Source organism: Lithobates pipiens, unplaced genomic scaffold, assembly GCF_037356315.1.
Source record: "Lithobates pipiens isolate NorthernLeopardFrog02 unplaced genomic scaffold, aLitPip1_a1.2 Scaffold_8, whole genome shotgun sequence".
Classification (NCBI taxonomy): domain Eukaryota; kingdom Metazoa; phylum Chordata; class Amphibia; order Anura; family Ranidae; genus Lithobates; species Lithobates pipiens.
In genome coordinates this window covers 158,001,870-158,028,630 of record NW_027507903.1, presented here as the reverse complement: position 1 = coordinate 158,028,630, position 26,761 = coordinate 158,001,870, and the positions used below count along the sequence as shown (strand labels likewise).

At 42.7% G+C, this 26,761-nt stretch overlaps 1 protein-coding gene across 1 annotated transcript in view; it reads left to right on the top strand.

Moving 5' to 3' along the window:
• Positions 1-26,366, top strand: part of PHYH (phytanoyl-CoA 2-hydroxylase) — a 41,671-nt gene extending 15,305 nt beyond the window's left edge. The window contains exons 4-9 of the mRNA XM_077473700.1: positions 3,638-3,806; positions 9,682-9,763; positions 13,663-13,844; positions 16,793-16,942; positions 19,255-19,389; positions 24,347-26,366. Coding sequence (XP_077329826.1) covers positions 3,638-3,806; positions 9,682-9,763; positions 13,663-13,844; positions 16,793-16,942; positions 19,255-19,389; positions 24,347-24,400 — 772 coding nt within the window. The 3' untranslated portion in view covers positions 24,401-26,366. The remainder of the gene's footprint in view (positions 1-3,637; positions 3,807-9,681; positions 9,764-13,662; positions 13,845-16,792; positions 16,943-19,254; positions 19,390-24,346) is intronic.
• The last annotated feature ends 395 nt before the right edge of the window (positions 26,367-26,761 follow it).

Sequence of the window (26,761 nt, the reverse complement as noted above, 5' to 3'; positions counted from 1 at the left end):
ATTTTTTGCTAGAAAGTTACTTGGAACATATATAATTTAGTAGAGACCCTAGAGAATAAAATGGCGGTTGTTATTTTTGTCACACTGTATTTCCGCAGAGGTCTTCCAAACGCAGTACTTTTGGAAAAGAATACACTTTTTTAATGAATTTTAAAGGAAAGTCAATTATCACAATGGTTATCAGCCAACTGTTTTTGGCCACTCCTAGATGTGGGTTTCGCATCTACCTGACTGTCATCCCATGTCTGCAGTTAAACACAGACCTTGAGATGGAACTACACTGCATCTGCGCATCACAAATAAAAAACGCTATTTTGATTCATTTTTGATATTCAAAGCAAACTCGCCCACCATCCATGTCACTATGCTTTATTTTGCTTAGAAATCACATTGAAAACCACTCCATAGCATTTCTGGCAGTGGCCATCTTAAGTAAGGGCAGATGAATCGTGTAGCATTTACTTCCTGGAATCCATCTGCCATTGGCTTAGGCAGGCAGGAAGGTGTGCTTAGCTGAGAAAACCTTCTCCCCTCTTGACTACTCCTGGGATGTATGACATAATTTGCCTAGGTGTGGAAACCTGGAAGTAGCTGAATAAAAGAAAAAAAAAAGTTTAAACCAAGTAAATTAATTCTAGCAGCATAAGGATTAAAAATAGTCCATGTTGGCTGAGAGAGTGAAGTTCCACAGAAGTAAAGTCTGCAAAAAAAAAATGCAGAGTATATTATGGCAGACTTACCTGTCATATGGTGTCCTTCAATGCAGCACTGGGACCAATCCAGGCGGGCCCAGCGCTTCCATCTTCACCCCGTATTCCTTCTGGGTCCTGTACCTTCAGCCATTTGCTAAGCCACACTTCATACTAGCCGCAGGAGTGTGCCCACATGACCGTGTCATTCATTCGCACAGCTCTGTGTGTGAATGAACTGCAAGCCCAGACATCCTTTGTGGCTTTCAGTTTGTAGTTCTCAATGAACGCTGGAGGCTGCAGAGCAGAGAACTGATGACAGAGCGCCTTGGTAGTTCCTTGATTTTTTTTATTTTTTATTTTTTATTTTTTTTCCCCCTGTCTGATTGTATCTACTTTCCCATACAGGGTGTACAGGTACACAGATACACTGGCAGATCTGCTGGAGACCTGCATGGCACCATTTATCTGCTGATAACTGATGCAATGCTTTACAGGCGCCAAATAAATGCACATTTTTTACCTGCAAAAAAAGTGCATTTATTTAAAAAGTGAACGTTTCCTTTAAAAGATTTGGTTGCAACAAGCCATGTAGGTTCTTTTAGGGTGGCAAAGGTTTACAACAATCTTTATGGTCAGTTCAATAGTTCAGTGCCTGATAGTTAATAAAAGCCTCTGTTATGAATTTCTGAGCTCTATAAACTTTAATATTGTGTACATGATTAAGTCCATTGGTTATTTACATGAATGTGGTTTTCAGTATGATCGCTCAACCACCATTTCATTTGCATCTTCTGTAGGAAGATATAGAGCCTGGATTAGTTTTTATTTTGTTTCAGGCTTGCCTTTTATTATTTTTTTTATTTTTTTTACCACGCAACCCTGTAAATAATGCACTTCTGTCCCTTTTTAGGTGGGCTACTCTTACTCCTCCACTGTATCAGTGGAAGTAGCTGTGGTTGCTTCATAGGCTGGACTTCAAACATTTCTGCCTTTCTTACATGTGGGATTAGTAATTTACTAAGAAAGATTGATTTTTCTTCCAGACACTGCCTTTCTGTCAAGAGAAAGCATTTGTATTTGCTAAAACTGTTCTTACCATGAAAAATAAAAACCAATGCAGCCACCATATCTAAGAACTGAGCTTCAATATTTTTGTTCTTTAGTTCAGGTATACTTTAAGTTCACCGCAACAGTCAGTAAATATGGGGTCTAAATGCATTCTCTGAAATATAGTTACTGTAACTACCGTTTATAAAATACAATCAAATGGCAAGCACACAAAATCGTCAATTTACAGGCTGGTATCTGTCAAAACAACCCAGGATATTTACATAAATGCATAATAGTTTTCATATTAAGCTAAGCAATGGATTGGAGCTTGATATAGCAGCAGATCCAGTTGTTGAAGACAGTTTTAAGGGATGTCTATTTTTAAGTAGCAGTTTACCCAAAACATTTTTACCTATGAACAGATTAGGATTGAACACAGATTAATACCTTTAAAAAATCAGATTAGGGTCTACAACCCCAATTCTGAAAAGGTTGGAACCCTGTATGAAATATGCAAAGTTGAGCAGTTACAATACTATATCGGGCAAGAATGGGACAACCTTCCTCTCCCAAAACGCCATCAGTTCCCATATCTTTACATGTTAAGCGGGGATGCTACATGGCCCTGTCCCAACTTTTTTGATGTGTTGATGCCATCAATTTCAAAATGACTTTTGCCATTTTAAGAAAAAATAAATTCCTTAGTTCAACCGCTTCAATATGGGACACTTGCACCCCCTTCCTGCCCAGGCCAATTTTCAGCTTTTAGCGCTATCGCACTTTCACAATTGCGCAGTCATGCAACCCTGTACCCAAATTAAATTTTTTACCATTTTCTTCCCACAGAGCTTTCTTTTGGTGGTATTTAATCACTGCTGGGTTTTATTTTTTGCTTAAAAAAAACTTGATAGGCGGCACTGAAGGGCTCTGATGGGATTGCACTGATGAGAAAGCACTTATATGCAGCGCTGGGCACTGCTTGGCACTGATGGACAGGCACTGATTGATTGACATCAATGATGGTCATAGATTAGTGTTACCGGGTTGGCATCACAGATGGGCACAGAGTGGCATCACCGGGGCTGCACTGTAATTGGGACACTGTCGGTCAGTGCTCCTGATTACATATATATGTCTCCAGTGTGAGGAGATGCTGCTGATCAGCTCTACCCTCCACACACTCGGCCAGTGTGAGATGAGTAGAGCCGATAAACGGAATCTCCTTGTTTACATGTGATCAGCTGTGATTGGACACAGCTGATCACATGGGTAAGGAGCCGCAATTTTTTTTACCGAGATCAGGGTCACATCACATCATGTCCCAGAGACACATCGCGCCCGTGATTGCTGCGCTCTGAGAATGGGTGACGTCATATGACGTCAGCCCAGAATGAGAGCTGCCCCGCTCTGCCATCATTTTACAATACGGTGGCGGGAGGAGGTTAATAAACATTTGTTATGTTTTCTGTTGTCTGCAAATTGTTGCCTTATTTTTGTGTAAATGTTATGGTGTGTTCCAACTTGGAATTGGGGGGGGGGGGGGGGGTATAGTTTAACCACTTCAGCCCAGGAATTGCTTTAACTGACAACTGCGCGGTCATGCGTGGTGGCTCCCAAACAAAATTGACGACCTTATTTTTTATTTTTTTTCCCCACAAATAGAGCCTTCTTTTGGTGGTATTTTATCACCCCTGCGGTTTTTATTTTTAAATAAACAAAAAAGCAACTTAAAGGGCAGCGTATAGGTACGTGATTCTGCTTGTACGAGCCCTTCTGCCGACGTGAGGCTGTCTGCAAGCCGTTAAGGAAAATAATTATAAAGAGCTTGTAAAGTTAAATGGCATTAGATACAAATTCTTCATAACCACTGTTGTTTAATTTATGACCATATATAGGGCGGTGTTTGAGAAGGTGTGCAAGAAAGAGCTGACTGCACCCGGATTGGTTGTCATGCGAGACGTAGCCATTGCTAAATCGGAATTTGTTCCAGACCAGAAAGCTGTTACTAAGATTCAGGAATTTCAGGAGCTTCCTGAACTCTTCAGATACTGCTGTCTTCCACAGGTAACCCTTTTAGATATCTGACGTTAACGGATGTACAGCTTATGCTTTGTTTACAATTTGGTGCCCTCACCCCTGCTGAACTATTAGATGTAAATTCACAGGTTTTTAACCACTACAATACAGGGCACTTTCACCCCCTTCCTTCCCAGCCCAATTTTCAGCTTTCAGCGCTCTAGCGCTCTAGCGCTTTCAGTGACAATTGCGCGGTCATGCTACACTGTACCCAAATGAAATTGTTATCATTTTGTTCGCACAAATAGAGCTTTATTTTGGTGTTATTTATTCACGACTCCGTTTTTTTTTTTTTTTGCGATATAAGCGCAAAAATAGCGGAAATTTGGAAAAAAAACAATATTTTCTTTTTTCTATTTGAAAAGAAATCCAATAAAATCAAATTTTGTCATAAATTTAAGCCAAAATGTATTCTGCTACATGTTTTTGGTAAAAAAAAATGTATAATAATTGGTTTGTGTGATCACGGACATATGTACGCAAATGATCATGTACATATGTGTGCAGATAATCATTGGGACATGTGATTTTAGTGGGACATATGTGGGGGACATGTTTTTATTATTTGGGGACATGTATGTTTTGGGGACATGTGTGTTTTGGGGACATATGTGGGGACTGTGTTTGTACTGTGTGGTGTGTTGTGTGTTTACACTACACTGATGATCAGTGAGTAAAAAGCTGTAAAAAGCAGCCCATACTCACTGATCATCAGCCGGCTGCAGCGTTCTGCTCTCCTCTCCTCAGCGGTGACTTCCGTGTGAGGAGAGCCGATTGCCTAGCAACCGGCTGTTTGTTTACATCACATGACGGCCGTGATTGGACACGGCCGTCATGTGATCAGGAGGGCCAATCACAGAGCCCTCCTGCCGATCCGAGATGTGCCGTGTCCGGGTGACACGAGCACATCGGGATCGCGCCGCTGCGCGAGCGCGCGATCCCGCTACTCCTGAAGGACGTTCCTGAACGGCCTATCGGGAGTAGACGGCTCCCACCCGGCCGTATATATGCATTGGCCGGGTGGGAAGTGGTTAAAGACTACCAACACTAATACTAAATCTGAAAAATAGCAGGCATTCTGTATATTTTAAATTTAATATAAAATGCTTACACCATTAGTATGTTATCCCAGAGCCAGTTTTAGTATTTATATTCACATTTTTTTTTTTTCTTAAGAATCGTCACATGTAGTTCATTATAAAACCTGTAACTTGTAAGTGTGTTAATCCTACACATTTTACCAACATCATATCATCAGTCCAGTAGCTTGTACCTAAACACTGTGTGCACTGTGCATAGATGTAGAATATGAGACTGGAATAGGCAATTCTAACAACTAAGAACAGTGGTATCCAGCAAAGGGCATTACATCAAAATATAGGCTAATAGTGTAAATAATATTAAACAGTAAGTGGTCTTTATTACCAACCAGTCATTGCCCACAATTTAAGTTTTAATTACTCCCCATTTAATTCACTGGACCAGAGGGAAAGTTGTTGGCCAATTCAATATTTCTTGACTCGTATTAAGTTGAAATTTGCAAAAAAAAAAGTCCCTTTCACACTGCTGCTCTGTGGGTTCCCTGCAGTGCAGGTGCAGAGCAGTGTACCTGTGGTTTTCATGCAGGTTACTAGCTCTTTGCCATAGACTTCCATTAGATTGGGCGTTTCAGTGCATTTTCGGAAAGTGCAGTAAAGATGCAACACGCAGGACATTTGGTGTGCTTTCAGTAAATGCACCAAAAATGCCCCATCTAATGGAAGTCTATGGCAAAGTGTGGGTAACCCACATGAGAACTGCAGAGGCACTGTGGAAACTGTAGTAGAGCAGTGTGAAAGGGGACTAAAGATGTTAAAAGAAAAGAGAACACAAAGAAGTTTATTTACTAAAGGCAAGTGCATTTGGAAGTGCAGTCACTGTAAATCCAAGGGGGACATGCAAGGGAAATAAACTTATTTCAGATCTTCCGCTCAGTTTTAGGACGACTGCACTTCCAAGTGCACAGTGGATTTGTCTTTTGTAAATGACCCCCAAAGTCTCTTATCCAAGCTGTATTGTATTCAGGGTTGCCACATTAGTTTGAATTCAATTTAAGCATTGTTCAGGGTATTAATTTGTTTGATAATGATCCAGTTGAACTTATGTTTGACTAGTTTGATGGAGATTGTATGCTTTCTCCAAGTAATGGCAATCCTAGCTGCTAGGAAAATATATGCTACAAGTCTGCCAATACCTTTTGGGCATATAAGAGAAATCAAAATGTAATAGTAACTTTTATGGCCTCCTGAACACAGGGTGTGTGTTTTAGTTCCTCTGCCTTTTCTACTGGCAGGAGAAACCCTGCTTAACCACTTAAGGATCGGAAGGGTTTACCCCCTTAATGAATCTAATTTCTTCACCAATTTAGGCCAATATGTATTCTGGTACATATTTTTGTAAAAACAAACACCCAATAAGCGTATATTGGGCTGTGCAAAAGTTATAGTGTTTACAAAATGGGGGATAGACTTATGGCTTTTTTTTTGGAACCAGTGACATTATAACAGTGATCAGTGCTAAAAATATGCACTGGGTGTTTGTAAAAACTGTATGAGGGATGGGCTGAATAGCAGAAAGACAAGATCAGTGTAATCCCCAGTCAGAACGGAGATCTGGCTTGTTTGCTTCAGCAGATGCCCGTTCTGTCTCTGCAGGGAACTATTGAGTGGGCTCCCCCCGCCCACAAAGGGCCTTGCATGAACCAATGTACACCTACGACGATTTGCGCAGCTGAACCACGTTGCTGCAGTGTAACTGTGGCGAGTGGTCACCAAGCGGTTAAAGAGGAGCTCCGGTCTGGGGGGAAAAAAAGTCAGTAGCTACAAATACTGTAGCGGTTGACTTTTTAATAATTTTATTATTATAATACAGGAGTTATATAGCACCAACAGTTTGTGCAGCGCTTTACAACATGGGGGAAGACAGTAAATTTACAATACAAGAGGGATCGGAGGGCCCTGCTCGTTAAAGCTTACAATCTAGAAGGGAAATATAAGGACACTTGCCTGTCCAGGGATTCCACACTGTCGCAGGCGCTGGCTTTGTAAGTAAGGAAAACCAGCAGTGAACCCTTCAGGCTTCACAGCCAGTTTCCTTCTGCGCATGTGTGAGTCTTGTTGCGCTTTCTGAATGGCTCTGTGTGTCCTAGAAGGCAGTGGATTGAAGGAGGAGGGGCTGAAAATGTCATAGATCAGTGATCTTACCTGGAAGTGGGAGGGGGGGTACCTGTCAAAAACCCAGGTACCTGCTCCCCCCCCCCCCCCCAATAAGAAAGTGCCTGATGTGGGGGGGGGGGGGGAGTGAGGATGCAAACAAGTGTTGCTTCTTTTGGGTGGAGCTCCGCTTTAAAAAAAATGCACCTAAGGCCTCTTATTGCACACGATTTTTGGCACGTCAAGCGTTTAAGCATTAGTGGATTTCATTGGCAAGAATTATTTATTCTGGCCATTTGGAATGCATTAAAACTCAGAAGCACCTAGACTTGTCTGTCTAGTTTAGGCAGGCCTAACTTTTATTTATTTATTTTTAATTTTTTCTGCTCTTTTTAGATCCTCTCCTGAACACACTTTTTTTTTTTTTTTTTTTTTGGGGGGGGGGGGTTTCAGTTGGTAAATGCTCCTGTTCAAATATGCCTGTGCAGGAACACATAGGCTAACATATGGCTGCTTTTAAAGGCTTAAAAAAAATTACAAATGGCTTATTTTTTATTTATTTATTTTTGCCCAGTGTGATCTTTTAAGGTTAATAAAAATCCAGATGTTAATCAGGGGAAAAAAACACGAATCCAAAGTTTTTGTACTTTTTGGGTAGGAGCGCTAAATATGCATTATAGATCCTTATTTTGAACAGCACTGAAAAGAAGCTAGTAGAGCAAACCGAATTCCATCATAACATCACCTTGTAATTGTCTTCTACGAAAGATGCAGTATATTTAAAGAGGTTTTGATGTGAACAAGTAACTTATCAGCATCGAGGATGCCCTGATAAATTTGACAGGGTATGGGGAGGTTGGCTTGATGTACCAGGGTTGGCCCCAGGAGATTTAGTTATGGATAGAATATTGGGGTAGGATGTTTTAGAGATTCTCTAGTGTTGATTTTGAATATCGGTTTCTTGAGTGTCATAATTTTGCAACTCTACTGTAATTTACATTTTTGGCCATTAGGTGGGGCTGTTGTGTTCATTTTAGATGGCTAATGCTTGAAAGTAGATTTGCAATGCTGGATTTGTTTGTATGTACATCTCAGTTCTGTACTGCAGTATGTGCATTTCTGGCATATGTATGCTTGAATTTGTTAAATTAATGTTATTCCTGATTAAAAATTAAATTTTGGAGCCCAGCGTCATTTATCACATTTCAGCAATAGACAATGTGATTAGCTGTAATGGACATGGTGAAGCTAAGTTTTCATTAACCTTATGATAACCAAAATTAGTTCTTCCATCTGGAAACTAATATAACGTTCAACTGCTCAGTAAACTTTTTTTATTTTGCAAATTGTTCTTTTTATAGATGTACCAAAACTTTCGAAAGTCATTAGACGTTTTAAAAAAAAAAAAATCTAAGAACAAAATAGATAAAAAAAAATGTTTACACAATACCAATGAATGAAGGGGAAAACAATCGGCAAAAAAAGCCCCCAGAGCCATACCAGGCCACATGCCCTCAACATGGGGGCAGGGGGTGCGTACTGCCCCTCCACCCCATAGCACTTTGTCCCCATGTTGATGGGGACAAGGGCCTCATCCCCACAACCGTGGCTGTGGGGGTCTGCGGGCGGGGGGGGCTTATTGAAATCTGGAAGCCTGGTTTTTGTGTGGGGGTTTTTTTTTTTTTTTTTCCCTCCCAGGTGCGGCGGGTGGCATCATGATGATGGATTTAGATCGTGGGACGCATGGTGTGTTTTTATTTTATTTTTAATAAATTGTCAAACTCCTTTTATTACTTTGACACTTTTTTTTGGTGAATGGGTAGGGTACCCCATACTCATTCACATGGGGGGGATCTGGGGGCCTCCTTGTTAAAGGGGGGGTTTCATATTTCCATAAGCCCCCTACCCACAGGCCCCAGTTGTGGGCATGAGGTCCTTGTTCCCATCAACATAAGGACAAGGGGCTTTGGGGTGGGGAAGGCAGAACCCTGCCCCAAAGCACCCACCCCCCTCCATGTCGAGGGCATATGTGGCCTGATATGGTTCAAGGAGGGGATGCTCGCTTGTCATCCAGACCCCCCCCCTTTTTCCTAGTCTGTCAGGCTGCATGCCCCGATAAGGGTCTGATATGCATAGGATTTCGCGTGGGATCCCCACGCCAAGTTATTTTTTATTTTATTTTTTTCTCCCCCCTTTTATTCAGCTGTCAGTGCCCCCCACTGACAGCTGAATGAAAAAGGGGGGGAAAATAAAAAACTTGGCATGGGGGTCCCACCCAAAATCCTATGCATATCGGACCCTTATCCATTGAAAGCTAATGACTCATTGGTTGTTAAGGACGCCACGGCTGTCTTCCTGGCCTAGGGTGCTTATACTGCACCTCAATTGAACCCTGATTGAAAATGAAAACCCACCGACCACCCTGCAAATTTAGATGTTGGATGATAGGGCCGAACATCCAATGTTTGGCCCGAACTCATGCTAGGCCCAAACCGTTTGCCAGCACTATTCATCAGAACCTTTTATAGTTTGTGCTACTAACGTACTATGGATATTGGTCACAAATGCCATGCTCATTTATAGTGCACACAAACCCTAGAAATTACATCTTTTATGAAGTCAGTCTTTTACATTTTGATTGGTTTAACTAGATATATGTAATTGTTACTTAGATTCTGAATTATGTGGAATGCTTCCTTGGTCCGAACATTATGTCCATGCACACAATGCTAATAAATAAGCCACCTGATGCAGGTAAGTAGCCGCCCAGGCAAGTCGGTACCTAAGCTTATTATAAAATATATTTAAAGGCAAACTATTAATATAATTTAACTGATATGACTGTCTTTGGTCATTCTTGCAATCTAATTGCAAAATAATCTCTGCTTTCCCTTGATGCACAGTACATTCTAATTTACTAATGTTCCTGACTGAACAATTTCTATATACCTGGGGTAGAATTCAGTGAGGTTGAGCCAGTTAATCTTTTATTCCAGTGGCATGGGAGTGATTGCAGGAGTCTCTGCAGTCGCTACTTAAAAACCTTTTCCCCGTAATTTTAGGCAAAAGCACAGGAAAATAGAGTATTTTAGTGACAACTGAGTCTGTTGGGGCTGCTAACCTTTTATCCAAAATGGCGGTGCCCTGTAGCATTTTTAGGGCTTTTGAATTTATACACAGAGAAGATTTTTACAGGTAAACATGCATAGGGAAAATATGAAATGCACATATAAGCCTATGGGAATGTTTTTGTTTGGCAACATGTTCTCTAACCCTGCTGCCAGAGACTCTCAAGCACTGACCATTATAGTTGCTATGATTCCTCCCTTGTCTTACACTATTCATGGAAACAAGGGGCTATCTAGTGTGTTTTTTGTTTTGTTTTTTTTTGTTTTTTTATTTCTGTACTTCTTCTTTCAGGTCTGATTTTTATGGCAAGATGTAGCTTTAGCTTTGGTTTAATATGCAGTAAAGCTGGCCATAGATGGTTCAGCAGGGTTGAACGACAGAAAATGAATCTATTTCCTCTATCCACACACTTGATGTGGATGGAGGCGTCCCTCCCTCCGAGCCTTTGTATTGGCAGCAGGGAGATTTAAAAATATACTCATCAGCACCACCAGCTATAGCCACAGGCACTGATCTAGAGAAGTCAAGAAGTCAATCGGCTTGTGTACAACCAGCCTTGCCCAATCATTAGAGGTGCACATCTTCACTGGCCTCACGATTCGATTACGATTATCAGGTCAACGATTCGATTCCGCGATGCATCCCGATGCATCCCGATTACTGCGTGCGGTTTTCATTAAAAAAAAATTCAAGCAGAACTTCATTTTTTTTTTAAGAACATATAAAATAAGACAACACTCCCTGCATGCAGCAAAGTCTAAATCCAGCAGACAACAAAGAAAATACTAGAGGAGATGGTCATAGGCTGCAGACATGGTACAGGAGATGGTCATAGGCTGCAGACATGGTACAGGAGATGGCCAGAGACTGCAGACTTGATGCGCAAAGTAGCCAGCATTGGGTTCTAATGCGCTGCTACTGCCATGGGTACCGAGACCAGCACTGTCAAGGACAGGACAGCAAGCCTGGTTGTTCGCCCACTGGTCCACTGTCGGAGGATTCCCCCATCCACCTGGAATGTGTAGATGGGGGAATTGGATCAATTTTTTTTTTTTTTTTTTTTGCAGTGTAGTGACCAAACAAAAAAAAAGCAATCAATATATGGGCTGCGTAAGTGCCTTAGTGCTTACTGGATCTTGAAAGAACAGAGCAGGGGAGGGAGACAGATAGGGAGAGAAAGGGACAGTTCAGTTATCAATGTTTAATGCAAAATGCAGTTCTTACTCATTCAGGGATGAGGCTGGAAGTTCACACAGCTTGGAATGTGTATCTGCTGACTGTTCTTCATATCTCCCGCGCACACCCCCCTCCTCCTCTCTCCTTCACAGCTGATAGCTCGGGATAGGAGAGTGGACAGCCGGGCAGACACAGGGAGAGGGAGGAGGAGGGGCAGCTGTAATCAATGCATGGTTCATCTCCGTTGCTGGGAGGGGGAGTGAACTTCTCTGGGCTGTGTGTGACAGGTGTCAGAGACACTCTGTACATTTAGGGGCTGGTGGCTGCAGCTGAGCAGACTGATTCTCCTGTCCTACTGATGGAAGAAATCAGTCTGTTTTCTCAAACTGTCACTGCATGGCTCCCCCACAGTGCAGGATCTCCAGGGCTCAGTCTCCGGTTAGACTTCGGCAAAACCTGATTGTTCCGCCACTGCAATCCCACGGATGTGATGACAGCTTGTGATCTGTCTCACAGCTCCGTGCGGCTCTGCGCCCGCCCATCGGGGAGATTAGAGGGGTGTCCCGTGTCCACAGCTACGAATCCTGAGGAGGGGGAGAGCCTGGGTGGGGGCAGCATGCTAAGGTTAAATCATCCATTAGCCGGTAAACAGAGCCAGGCTGCAGCCGATCGGTGCAAAGACACTGCTATGGGGGGGGGGGGGAGCCAGCCAGCCAGCCAGCCAAAATGACGTCATGCATAATCTATTTGCTCTGGCTCCCCACATCATTGCCGAATCGGGAAGGGCAGAATCGCGATGCATCGATTCGGCGATCGTTTTCAACACCCCTACCAATCATAGATTGAAATTAGGCAGGTCCCTGCTAAACCAGCCGTATCTCGATCCATGTATGACCAGCTTTACTGAGACTTTACCCGATTGTCCTGGTCATTGGCTTACATCAGCTCAGAGACTTTTGCTATTCTTTGCGTTGAAAGGGCCTTGTGTATTTACTCTATTCAAAATAATGTTTACACAAAGTGGGACTTCTTTGCCCAATCTCTATGCTTTATAACCTTCTGTTATTGTATGTGTCTCCTGTGCCCCCATTACATGGCTCAATGGGAAATGTAATTGGGGCTGACCTCTCAGGAGAAGATGTCTCTAAGTCCTTTTATCTTGGCTCCTAAACTCTCTTGGCCACCTGTATACAGGCTGCCCCTGTAGACTACACAACATTTTTCTCACAAATCCTTGACACACATTGAAGGAAAACAATGTTGTGTATTTGATTGGCATGTTCACACTTCCCTTTGTTCTGATCTACTTGATATTTTATGACCACCTGAGGCCCACTGAAGGACATGGTACTCTGCAACTTGCTCTTCTCTCCATCTTCTCTGACAAAATGGCTTCCAACAGGAAAAGCCTTAAAGTCCATAAGGGAATGGATAGACAAGATGCAATATCAGAGATGCGTGGAGGAACTAATGGTGAATCTGTACTAAAATACAGAATACTCAAGCACTGGTGCGGAAAAAATCCTCAATTCCCCAAAATTTATAAAAATTCTGTAAGAAAATTAAAAACAGCTGCACCAAAAAACTGTGATCCCTCACTTGTGCAAATATAAACAAACGATTTAAATAATTGGTGCGCTAATATCAATACTCAATGATACTAATACCATAAAAACCAATAAGTGAATAAATAACAATATTATTTATTTACGCAATTATTTATTAATTGTTATTCACGTATCATTGGTTTTTATGGTATTGTTGAGTATTAATATTAGCGCACCAATAATTTTAATAGTTTGTTTATAATGGTGAATCTGTATAACTATAATATGCTATTTTACATTTGGAGCTCCTGGATATACTTTTGTACTAAATCATGGTTTTGGGAGTTGATGGTCCCCATATATACTTTTTTGTGGCTCAGACCATAATAGATCCATCTTCATAGGCGAGTGTGGTCTCTTCTGCCTTTCTATGCTCCCCTTCCTTGCATTGTTTGTTTGTCTTTTGTACTTTACTGTTATCTTCTATGTTACGTACAAGACCAGGATTTAGTCACAGCATCTAATGATGGAATATAGCTAAGATCCAGCTGTCAGGCTGATTTCTCCCGCTGTTTACACAAGTGGATGGGGTGGTCTTTCTTTGCTTCAATGTGCATTTCATTTTAATTTTGATTTGGCGACTGTTCTGTACTCTGTAATCCCTTTCCATTTACACTTTAGAGTAAAGATTTTAATAAATATCTTTTTTATAGTTCAGTATTTCTTTTAAGATTATATTTAAGTAGCAGTGCTTTTGCTTCCCATTCTTTTTGCATACAAGATTTTGTTCTTCCCTGCAAGGTAAAAAGACCTCTCGTCATCCAATGCATCAAGATCTGCATTATTTCCCATTCAGACCAGCAGAACGTGTTGTTTGTGCCTGGACAGCAATGGAACATATTGACCGTAGCAATGGATGTCTTGTGGTTGTTCCAGGAACACACAAAGGTGAACTAAAGCAACATGACTATCCAGAATGGGAGGTAGGCTACCTTTTTATGCTTTATTTTTTTTTATTTTTTTATTGATTTAATTTGATTTATCGCTTCTAAGTCTTTTGGCTCAGATTAAATATAGTATCTGTTCTCATCAGTATCCAGTAGGGGCGCTCAACAGTTTGTCCAGTCTTTATAGATAAGATGGCTGTTCTGTAGTTCTCCTGTTGGTATGATGGGGGTCCAGAGGGACCTTCCTCATGGGTGTGGGTCGGGAGTACTTCCCTGGTGTGGAGGGTTCCAAGGAGCCCAGTGCATCCTGATTTGAACGATGCTACCTGCTGTGGCCATGGGCTGTGAAAGCACGTGAGCCGTAGTGTCATGCACTCCCTCGGAATGGCACCCTGCGGTTGATCTTAGTATCACTATTGGTTTGGGACCTTACTGTGAGAATGAGCACTAGGCCATGACACCCTTGCTGTTTTCCTTCTGGCCTAGACCGAGGCAATCCTCTTATTTTTATTTTTTTCTTAACTAGGCCGCAAGGCGTAGCCAATGCACTTGCACTGACACTTTTTTGTTTTTGAATTTTGCATATTTATTACTCTACGTGCGTTTGTCACTGCATTTTTATTTTTTTTGTATTCCATTTTTCACTCAGTATGGAGGGTATGGGGGGGGGGGGGGGTCCTTGGGCCTGCCCTGAAGTCTAGGGGAAGGATATGTGGCCATCACGTTCTTTTCTCCTCTGCCTTAGGGAGTCTCTCTTCAGGAGAGCTCCTCGTCTAGTACTCTGTGATTAACTTTGGCTGATCATAATGAGCAGGGTCTGCCAGGCCTTTTGATTAGGCACACACAGAAGTAAAATATTTCTTCATTTATTTTGGATTCTTAAAGCCAAACTTCAGACAAAGGGTTATATAAAAAAAAACATTAAAATATAATGAAGTAAATGCATAAGTAGCGGTTACTTTCAGTGAAAGCTGCATGTCAAAATGCTCAGTAGATTCAGAGATATGGCCAGTGATATAGACATATCTTTGCATTTTCTGTCAAATTTAAGCTTGAGCCCTCACTCCTGCATTCCAAGCTTCTATTGCTCACCCCAGTGATGAGCAATTGTATATGACTGCCAATACTTTTGGATCTACTGCTTGCTTTACTATGATTTACTATGTAGCTTTCAGTAAAGGTAACCTCTGCTTATGCATTTTTTCACAATATGCTCTGAATTTTCACCAAGAGGGTGGTGAACAAAAAGGGTACAAGTAAATTGTACATGGCAACCCCACAATCCTATACTGTCTCTTGGGGCACCAGTTGTGTGGTAGAGTATGATGTTAGCATAGATCAGTGTTTCTCAACCTTTTTTCAGTCAAGGCACCTTTTTAAAATTATAGACAATCTCAAGGCTCTTTAAAATTATGGAAAGTCTTGAGGCAACCCATTCTAAAATGTAAAAAAAATATTCTAATGGCTACACAATGCAGCAACATCTATACGTAGGACACTAGATGTTGGAGGTGATTTATTCTTCCAAATACACTTTAGCACACTGGTACTGACTAGTATTCCAGTGTTTTCTCTTCTCCCTCAATTTTCTCTCCATCAGTCAGCTGTCACCCCAGTGCTGAGGGAGAGGGGCACAGCAGGGACAAACAAAGATACTGTAGAGACAACAGTCATACTCCTGATTTGTCATTGGTTTTCAGGATGCCAGTCTCTAGAAAGTTACGGTGCCTAATGAAAACCCGTGGCTTTGTGTAACTAAAAGGCAGGCTGTATCCACCTGCTGGCTTGTATACAATTTTTTTGATACGTTTTTGGGCAGTTTGCCAATGCACCTCTGGTTGAAAAAAGGCTGGCATAGATGATGTAACATAGTCCCCAGCACCCAGCTCTATTTTTTGACATGCCGATAACAAGCTGGGGTATATACTGCACAGTGTATTCTAACAGAAAAATTGCTAGGATAATGGAAGTTGCATGTCTTCTACCAAAAAACGTAACTCCTAGCAATTTTGCTGTCCCAAGTTCTGCTTTAAAACATGTCCTTCAAGGGTAACTCCACTATTGTTGATAAAAGGGAAAACAATCCTCACTGGGTGATCAATTTACATTGCAGGGATTTTAACAAAGTTTGTTGCAGATTCCTACCTACATGTTCTGAAGAAATAGTTGTTTGTTTCCATGTTCTGAGTGAATCTGTATGGGGGTGGTTTTATAATGATCAATTGGCTGTTGATCCTGCAGGGCTTCAATGAAGAAATTTGCAGGGTCTGCATCCCTTTTATTATTAATTTAATGTAATTTTCCCTTTTTGAGAGTATCTCACAAAAATACGTTTTTGTTGAGGGGGTTACTCGAAAAAAATTGACTTGACACTTAGTGCAGACTTCTGTGAAAATCAGTAAGCCGGTCGCACAAGGAGGAATTTGCATATCTGGGGGGCACTCCGTACACCATATCTGTACAGAACGCCTCCAGGTAGCCATATTGCATCACATTTTACAGAGAATTACAGGGCTGCAGATTGAAAAGGAGTTAATTTTTAATAACATTCAGTTACAATATGACTGGCGTCAAAATTGTATATGCTGTATTGGTTTTTTTGGGGTTTTTTTTTTCCCATGAAAGTGGAGTTGCCCATTAATTACCAGTGGCTTGATGAATTAGAATTTGGTAATCTAAACCAGGGGTCTCCAAACTTCCTAAACAAAGAGCCTGGTTCCTGCCTTTCAGATGTTCACAAGTGCCAGACTATGGCTAATGGGAGTAGAAAATGATCCAGCATTGATGGGAGTCCATAATTTAAATGATTTTAAAGTAAATTTTGTATGAGCTTTTCTGTTCTAGTTTGGCATTTCCCATGTGTGGCCATTTTTGTCTTTTATTACAGAGATCGCTGTGCATTGCTTTTTAAAATTTCTGTGTACTGTTTGATGTGTATTTTACATTCCAGAATCTGCATTAATAAGTACAATATTTGTTTCTAGGGAGGCGTTAACAAGATGTACCATGGGGTGCGTGATTTTGATCCAAACAGTCCCAGAGTTCATTTGGTAATGGAAAAGGGGGACACTGTATTTTTCCACCCAACACTTATCCATGGATCTGGAATGAACAAAACTGCAGGCTTCAGAAAGGTAAATGAGAGCATGAAATAATAAACCCTGGGGAGTAGTGAAATGTGGTATATGCAAATATATAAATTTTGCTTAGGAATGATTAGTAAAGAACAGATTATGTTGCTGTTCTCTGCTGCCGTGAGATTTTAAGTCTAATGCAGCCATAATAAAAAAAACTGAAAAATAAGCTCGAAGGGCATAACTTACAGTCAGTAGTATGTTTCCTTATACAGATGCCTCTTTTAGGTGAACTTGTCCTGTGCTCATGCCCCCACCCCTTCTATAAATTAATCATCTGGGCGGAAAGGGCGGGCTCACTTGATGAAAGCCTGTGACAGCCCCTTAGTTCTGTTAGCCCCTGCAACACTGAAAGATTATGGCAACGGGTGGAGAAGGATTTTACCTAAAAGAGGCATTGATCGATACAATTCATGGTGAGATCTCCAGCATGCTGCCTTCTCCTCCAACCAATAAGCCAGGTCCAACACCACACTCAATACTTTCCTCTTTTTGACCCTGTTACCACTGAGGAAATTGCCAAAATCCTTTCTGAGGCTCATCACCTGTCCCCTCACAACTGCTGCGGCCCCCTTCTTGCTTAAAGTTACATTGTCCAACCCATATCTTCAATCTCTCCCCTGCCACCAGCACCTTTCCCTTACCTCTCAAACATACACTGGTTATCCCCATCCTGGACTCCATCTGTTTGAACAAATGAATACCCATCTCTCTCTTCTCCTGTTGGCCTCCAAGCCTCTTGAATGCCTTGTCAACAACCTGTATGAGTTGTTAACAATCTTTTCGATCCCTTACAGTCTGGCTTCCGCCTGCAACATTCCTCTGAAGCTGTCCTACTAAAACTCACTAATGACTTACTAACTGCTGAAACAAATGGTCATTACTCCATACATCCTGTATACTCTTAGACCTTTCTGCTGCTTTGACACAGTCGAACACCCACTTCTCCTCAATAAACTCCACTCCCTCCCTCTGACTGCTCTTTCCTGGTTCGCCTCCTATCTTAGCACACCTTCAGTGTCGCCTACACCTCTATCGCCTTCTCTTCCGCTTTCCTCTGTCCTTGGGTCTCCCTCTCTCCAGCTCTTCCCTGGGCCATTTGATAACAGTTTCCAATACCACCTCCTATGCTGATGAAGCCCAGATATCTCTCTAATCCCCAGTAACCCCCTCAATCTCTTCACATATCACAAATTTTTTGAGGAAAAAGTATGGATGTCGCACCCTGTCCTCAAACTTGGTCTGTCTAAAGCTAAGCTTGTAATAATTCCTCTTCCCCAATCCCCCCTCCATCTTGACATTTACCATTCTGTCAATCGCACAATTATTGGTCCCTACACACACATACCCCCCCACCAGTGTGCTAGGTGTAATCCTAGACTCTGATCTGTCTTTCACACCCCACATACAATCACTGGCTAAATCTTGCACACCGTAACCGCCGCAACATTTCCAGAATTTGCCCCTTTTTAACTAACACCACCACAGACCAACTCATTCACTCACTGGTTATCTCATGCCTTGAATACTACAACTCCTTCCTTACTGGCCTACCTTTTACATAAGCTATCTCCCCCCCAGTCTGTCATGAATGCTGCTTCTAGACTTCTATACCTTACTAACTGATCCATGGCTGTTGGCCTTCTCTGCCATTCCATTCACTGGCTTCCACTAGCCCAGTGTATAAAATTCAAAATGCTAACCACAACATACAAAGCCATACATCGCCAACCTCATCTGCAGATATTGCCCAAATCGTCCTCTCTGCTGCTCACAAACCATCTTGCTTTCGTTCCCTTTTTACCTCTTTCCATGCTTGCCTCCAGGACTTTTCCAGAAACTCTCCTGTCCTCTTGAACTCCCTACCCCAGTATATCCATTTAGCTCCTTCCTTGTCCACCTTTTAAGTGATCCTTGGAAACTCATTTATTTAGGGAAGCTTACCCCACCTCCACCTAAAAACTGTACTTCACCCACCTACATCAGATCGCCCCCGCAGCTATTACCTTTTGTACCACCTCCCCCTGCTTTTTAGATTGTATGCTTCATGAGCAGGACCATCCTATTGCTTCTGTTTGGGACTGTATTGTAGTCATATTGTCTCTTTATGTTGTAAAGTGCTGTGCAAACGGTTGGCACCATATAAATCCTGTATAATAAGCACAAGGGACACATCCTTCTGACTTTGTTCATTGTGGTGATTTTTCTGTTTTTCATTTTGTCTGAACTTGGGCATTAAAGGGCACCACTATGCTATGTAGAAAGTGTTTGTCTGTGAGACTTAGTTCAGAAACTTTGTTTTGGAATTGTAGGCAATTTCCTGCCATTATGCCAGCTCCGATTGCTACTATATAGATGTGAAGGGTACGTCACAGGAGAACATTGAGAAGGAAGTTTCTGAAATGGCTCAAAAGCGCTATGGATTGGATGATGGGCTCTCTCTAAAGGTGAATGAATTTATCTGCTGTTTACTACCTACTTTACTTAAGCCTGCTTGCTAGCTTAATGTATGTTACGTGTCAATCTTGTATCATTCTTTCGTTAATCAATTGAGGGACAAAGGAATTAAACAATTTTAGTTTTACTGCTGCCCACAGGAGTTTGGCACATAAGCAAAGGAAATGCTAAAGGCAGCCCCCGTATGACCCCCATCTCGAATTGTCATGCCTTGGGTTTTTGCTAGTGCCCTAGGAAGTTGGACACCTTTTTTTTTTTTTGTTTGTTTTTTTTTGTTTTGTTTTTTGGGTTTTTTTTTTCTTCAGCTCTGCTGATAAACAGCAACTATAAACTATCAGCCTCCTTATTCCTATTTCTTTCTGTTTACTTTAATATATACAGTGTGAGTACTGAGTATTTTTTTGTTTGACTATAATCAAGACTTCCAATTCTCTGTGGCTATGCAGATCAGTGTACCCTCAGCAACAGCCTTGGGAGCTGTACCCAGATCCAGCTCGACTGGAAGAATGGGTGGCTGGGATCTGTATTGTGACGCTTTCCAGACCTTTTGAGTACTGCATAAGTTGGCTGTAGAATGCTGTCCAGAGCTGTGGCACAGCCTCTGGTGTGACCCGGTCTGAGGATTAACTTTGTAAGGTTAGTCAGGCTGCAGCACCAGGAGGTACCCCACTGTGGTACAGTTGCAGTGTTTAATATGTACCTTTTTTACTGCTTGTTTCACCATGGCGAGGATTAAGGCTTTCTGTAAAAATGGATATGGCTGAAGGATTTGAGCACTTGCATGATCAATTAGGTGACTTGTATCTATCGATCAATCGATCACTCTTGCTTCTAACGCTCACCATGGATTATCTGGTCTTTTTCCAATGCCTGCCTACAGTGACTTTATCTGTGGCCATCAGCACCAGCTACTTGGTTCTGTGAGTATGTGAGACCTTGCCATAGTTTGGCCCTAGTTTCCAATTAGGTACAATATGTATTTTCAAGGATGCACAGGGTAGAGCTGCACGATTGTCAAGAATCATTATCACATAGCAGCAACAAATATAAGCCTCTGGAGCTTTTCTCTTTTTGCTTATATGCTTCAGCCTTGGGTGGCAAGTCCCATCATGAAAACGAGATGCAAAAAGCCAACGCATTTTGGGAGTCATGCCCCCTTAATCGGAGCTCTGGGGAGCTGCATATGAGTTACAAGCTTGTTGATCTTTTATGCTTGTTGGTATCCATTTGTTTGGAATGAAATAAATTATATGATGGTAATGCACAAGGAGTAAACACCCTCGTGTTTGTTTGTTTTTTGCAATACCTGTGATATGCCTATGTGCTGCAAAGGGAGCATCACGCTCATATTAATCATATACATGCCTGCCAAATAAGAAAAAACCCTGCCTTCTAAAATTAAAATGCTCCAGTTGTTGCTTGTTGGTAGATATTTTAATGGTAATTTTGTGGATAGGACAATTTTTCAGACCAGAATCTTAGAAGCATCTAAGCTCATGTCATGCATTGGGATGCTGTCTCTTCATATGCATAGAGCACTTTGGCTTTGTGTCTGGGATGCCAAGGAACATCTGTCTCCAGTTTCCTTTCAATGGAAGCATCCTATTCTGGCCTGCTTTTGACACTATCATTTGCATTGCCATTTTTGAGCAGATCATGCTTCTACCAAAATACAGAAGGTCTGTGGATATGGCAGTGGACTCCCACCCCTCTTCAACTATTACAATGTTAGTACCTCTTTGGCTGTCAGAGCAGAGCCTGCCACCCACTTTAAATTGCAGATCTTGAATCTATCCCCTCTAATCAACAGTCTGCATAAAGGTGTACCCCCCCCCCCCACTTCTGCAAGTGGAGGGTTGTTTGTTTATCCTGCTGGATCCTCTGAGAATTTACTTGGCTTATGCACATGTGTCTGCCCTGTAACCTCCAATTTAGACCTTTGAGTCGGGCACTTCCTTCCTCACCATTTGGGTTTTACTACACCCCCATTGTGCACCTTCCCAGGTTTGTTTTGGTTCCCTGCACCCCATGACCTTTGATCAGATCTTATGTTTGGGGTTAATATCACACTTAGGGCCGGTTCACACTGCGACGCGAGGCGAGGCGACACGGCTCGCCTCGCCTCGCTCCCGCAAGTCGCCCCCATTCAGTGCTATGGAACCGTTCTGAGAGGAGCGACTCGAGTCGCTCCGACTCAGAAAAAAGGTTCCTGTACTACTTCGGGGCGACTTCGGGGGGCGACTTGCATTGACTTCTATGCAGAAGTCCTCTGCAAGTCGCCGCTGAGGTCCGTGCAGGTTGCGGCGAGGCAAGTCGGAGACGCCTCGCCGCGCATCGCTGTGTGAACCGGCCCTTAAGCTTTTACTCCTTCCTAAATATGTCCTTTTCCTTCTCAAGAGCTTGCAGTGCTTGACTCTCCTCAGTCATATACCTCTTGAGCTAAAAGGTCAACAGAGATCAGTCCCTACTGATCGATTCCATAGGACTTGACTTCTCAGTGTCTTCTAACATTTCCAGACCTGGCTAACAGCACTAATCCTAGTACCTTTTTTCTGGCATTCCTATTGTGGAATATTCGGGAGACCTTCCCAGAAGAGTAAATACTGAAGGTTCCATCATCTGAAAACCTTGCCTAGAGGTGTTTTTTCCAGGTATCCTTTGGGTCATCATTGAGTGAGTGGAGCTATTCAGCTCAATTCTTCACTCACTCTACAACCTGTGAACCCTTTCCTTTAAATGTAGCAGACTTTTCCCCTTCTCTGCTCCCCTTGTTTTGGGTGTTCTGCGGTTGTTGGGGGACTTAATTTTTAGTATGGTCTCCCCTCCCTTAAGAGGGATATTGTAAAGTCTGGACAACTTTTGTGATATCTAGTCACTCAGAGATAGATCCTTTAACTGATGAAGTGTTGTCCTTTTGGGAAAGTCTTCTTATGCCGCGTACACACGATCAAACAATATCGGGTGGAAAAGTCCGGCAAACTCAAGTCCGCCAGACAATCCCCCCGTGTGTTCCCTCCAGCTGACTTTTTTTTACCCGAATGTACGGCGGACTTAGAAAGTATTTTTTCACTCCAATCTTCCCACCGGACTTGCATTTCGGCGGACAATCCGGCCATTGGTATGCCAGTCCGCCGTACTTTTGAAATGAGCAGACTTTTCCCACGCGGAGGAAAGTCCGCTCATTTTGAGCGCGTCTCCAGGTAGGCGGGGCCCGCGAAGGAGACGTCGCTGGCCCCACCACCTGGTATGGACTTAAAGGGGAACCCCAACGCGGAAAAAAATCAGCGTGGGGGTCCCCCCCAGGTCCACATCAGACCCTTGTCTGAGCACGCTACCCTACCGGCCAGGAAAGGGAGGGGGGGCGAGCGAGCGTCAGTCCCAGAGGATGCTGGGACTGTGACATCATAATAGGCGGGACATCATCCAGCGATGTCCCTATACAAGTCGCCGCACGTCGCGTCCGTGCCACTGTGAGCGGAGGATGCGACGAGGCAACATCTGAAGAGAAGAACGGAAGAAGAGAAGAAAAGAACAGAAGGCGGCGACAGAAGACCTGTAAAAGAGCTAGAAGAAGGCACGGTGGCCCGGCAAGAAGAACCGAAGAGGGGGACAAGACCCCCGAAGTCGGAAGAAGAGGGCGGCGGCGAGGAAGAAAGCCGGGCTCCTCTGCTAGTAAAAGAGCTCGAAGAAGATAGCGGAGGAGTCCGGAGCTGTGCAATAAACAATTTTAACCCTTGTGTGTTGTGGTGTTTTTTTTTTATTTTTTTATTTTTTACAGATGTAGGGGTACATTGTACCCCATACTCATTCACATAGGGTGGGGGCCCAGTATCCGGGGGCCCCCTTATTAAGGGGGGGTTCCCGGATTCCGATAAGCCCCCCACCCGCAGACTCCCACAACCAACGGCCAGGGTTGTCGGGAAGAGGCCCTTGTCGTCCGCAACATGATGACAAGGTGCTTTGGGGTGGGGGCACCCCCCCATGTTGAGGGCACGTGGCCTGGTACAGCTCAGGAGGGGGGAGCGCTCACTCGTTCCCTCCCCCCCCCTTTCCTGGCCGGCCGGGTAGCGTGCTCGGACAAGGGTCTGATGTGGACCTGGGGAACCCCCACGCCAAATTTTTTTTTTTGGTGTTCCCCTTAAGTCCATACCAGGTGGCGGGGCCAGCGACGTCTCCTTATGGCTTTCTTTTTTGCCACTCTTCCATAAAGGGAAGATTTGTGGAGTGCACGACTAATCGTTGTCCTGTGGACAGAGTCTCCCACCTGGATCTCTGCAGCTCCTCCAGAGTTACCATGGGCCTCTTGGCTGCTTCTCTGATTAATGCTCTCCTTGCCCGACCTGTCAGTTTAGGTGCTCTGTGAGATGTTCGAAGCGTAGGATAATTTTTTTATTTTTTTTTTGTTTTTTTTTTTTTTTTGTTTTTATTTAAGACCCTGCTTTAAAGGTCTCCACAACTTTATCCCTGACCTGTCTAGTATGTTCCTTGGCCTTCATGTTTGCTGTTTGTTCGCTAAGGTTCTCTAACAAACCTCTGAGGCCTTCACAGAACAGCTGCATTTATAATGCAATTAAATGACACACAGGTGGATTCTATATTTACTAATTAGGTGACTTCTGAAGGCAATTGGTTCCACTAGATTTTAGTTAGGGGTATCATGGTAAAGGGGGCTGAATACAAATGCACGCCACACTTTTTAGATATTTATTTGTAAAAAAAATGTTAACCATTTATCATTTTCCTTCCACTTCACAATTAGTGGCACATGGGAATGGTTCCATGTTCTCTGAAAAGCACTGAAGCATGCAATTGGTAAATATAAATGGTCCAAAGATACCTATATCGTTAGTCTAATTTGCAATTTTATATTTTTTAAATCTGTTTCTTTTCCCCTTTTCTGTTAGTACATTTTATTTAAAAAATCTGTTACTGTTTTTTATTTTTCAGGAAGCATGGATGGCAAAAGCACGTTGTGTGCATGGAGAAAGACAAAATCTGTAATGTTATCCATGAGGAGGAGGAAATCCCCCTTGATTTAAAAATCTCTGGTTTCCATTTGGAAAAGTATAAAATTCTGTTTAAGATCTTTTAGGAAATCTTGATGGAAAATGTAGACCTGATAAAATTTTGCCTCTACATTGAATGCTTTCCTGGATTAATCTGCCTCCTTTTTAAATGTGGTTTATGACCCAAGCTACTAATCTACCTGGGAAAATGTAAATGTGTAATTTTACGGAACAATGGTTGGTAATTCAATCATCACAGCACCGCAATTGATATGGATAATTGAAGCGCATTATTTCTATTATTGCTTTGTAATATAAGTTTATATAGTTCAACTCCCCCATAATGCAGAATCAGTGGGAGCTGGAGCGTGCCACTTGCCACTGTCGCCTGCCATCATATGTGGCTTGTTGCCTGCCACCACATGCGGATTGTCCCCTGCCATGTCACCTGCTACCATATGCAGCAAATGTGCATTGACTGTGTCCCAGAGAGGGCGAGCAGTGAGAGATGATGTAATCCAGGGATGCCCAACCAGTGGCCTGGGGGGCCACATGTGGCCCGCGGTGCCCTCTGATGTGGCCCACGACATCCTGCTCTGGGATGGTGGGTTGGCAAGTCCAGATTGTGGGTTTCTGACCCACCATCCCAAAGCAAGAGTGTTGTGAATGAAGCCGGTGGTAGAGGAAGCAAGTGGTTGTGGAGCAAAGCCACATGAGCTGACCTGAATGGAACACTGTTGTTAAAGGTAAGTTTATTACTAAAATCAGTGTGTATATGGGCAAGTCTGGGCCACTTTCAAACTGATCTGTAGGTGCAGCTCAAAACACCTGCAGGTTACCTGCACTGAGCCATAGACTTCTATTATATCCTGCACTTTCTGAAGTGCATCAAACCCGCAGGTAATAGCAGAAGTCTATGGCAAAGTACAGCTAAGCCACAATGCGCTGCACCCTCAGTGTGGGCAAACCACAGTGCTTCAGTGGGAAAGCAGCCTTAGGCTGCTTTTGACACAATCGGTTCCGAAACTTAAGAACCTCTGTTCACCTCTATTGAACCACAGATGTAAACGGACTTGTGGACATTTACACCCACCTACCTCCAATCCGATAAAAAAAAAAAAAAAAAAAAAAAACAGAAAGGGGGGCCTCCCCTTCCATCTGGGCAGATCTTATCTGAGGGCCCATAGAGTTGAACGGGCTGTGTCAGCTCTGCTCTGCACTTGGACCTGTCATCCACCCGCTCATTGTGGCCAGTGACTAGTTACCAAGTTGCTTAAGTGGCCCTCACTCTTCAAAAGGTTGGACACCCCTGATGTAATCTCTCTGCTGCTCGCAAATACACAGTGAGGGCAGAACAGCAGTGATACGGTGGTGAGAGTTATTCCTCTGCTCTCTCATCTGCCTGCCAGCTCTCCGATGCTGCCCTTCCGCCCAGCAGCTCTCTCGGGCTGCCCGCCGGACTGCCACACGAGAGGCCAAGGCCTGGTTGGGGATCCCTGGTTTATGTAGCTCAGTTAACATTCTGGCAGACCCACCATAGAATACCATATATCTTTGGGTCAACTGCATAGACGGGTGTATGATTTGCAATGCTTTTTTTTTGTTTAATAATAATCCCTTTCCTTCATAAATTGCATCTGTTTTGACAATGTTGAAATTTGGCATTTACGCTTAAAGATATGCGCTGTCTTTAGGCTTTGTCATTTGTTCTATTCCTAATTTTCACCTCTTCCCATGATTTAAAACACATCCCACTAGATGGCAAACAAGGTTGAATACTACTGTGACCTTTTAAATAAACCTTTGGATTGCATATTGCAAAGCTGTGATGAGGAAAAATAAATCTGCTAATTCAAATGTAATTTTTCTTTTGAATACACAATCGTGTTTTTAATGTACAGCATGTAAAAATGTAAATGTATCTAAAATTAAATTGTAATAAAGCATTCTGTTTGTAGACATACCTTTCTCCAGTTGTTCCATTCTCATACAGATATATAATGTTTGTTTTTATATCAACAGAAATTCTATTCATCGCGTGGCCTTTCAAACTTTTATTATGCCACGTACACACGACCAGACTTTCCGGCACAAAAGGTCAGACAAAATCATTCTGTCGGATATTACGATCGTGTGTGGGCTTCATCTGACTTTTTTCTTCAAAAATTCCAATGGACCTAGAAATGGAACGTGTTTCAAATCTGTCCGACTGAATCCATTTCTATTGGGAAAACTGTTCGTCTGTATGCTGGTCCGACGGACCAAATACGACGCAAGTGCATCTATTGACTACTGGCTATTAAACCTAATTTTCTGGTCCCATCGTACGGCATCACGTTCAAAACTAACTGACTTT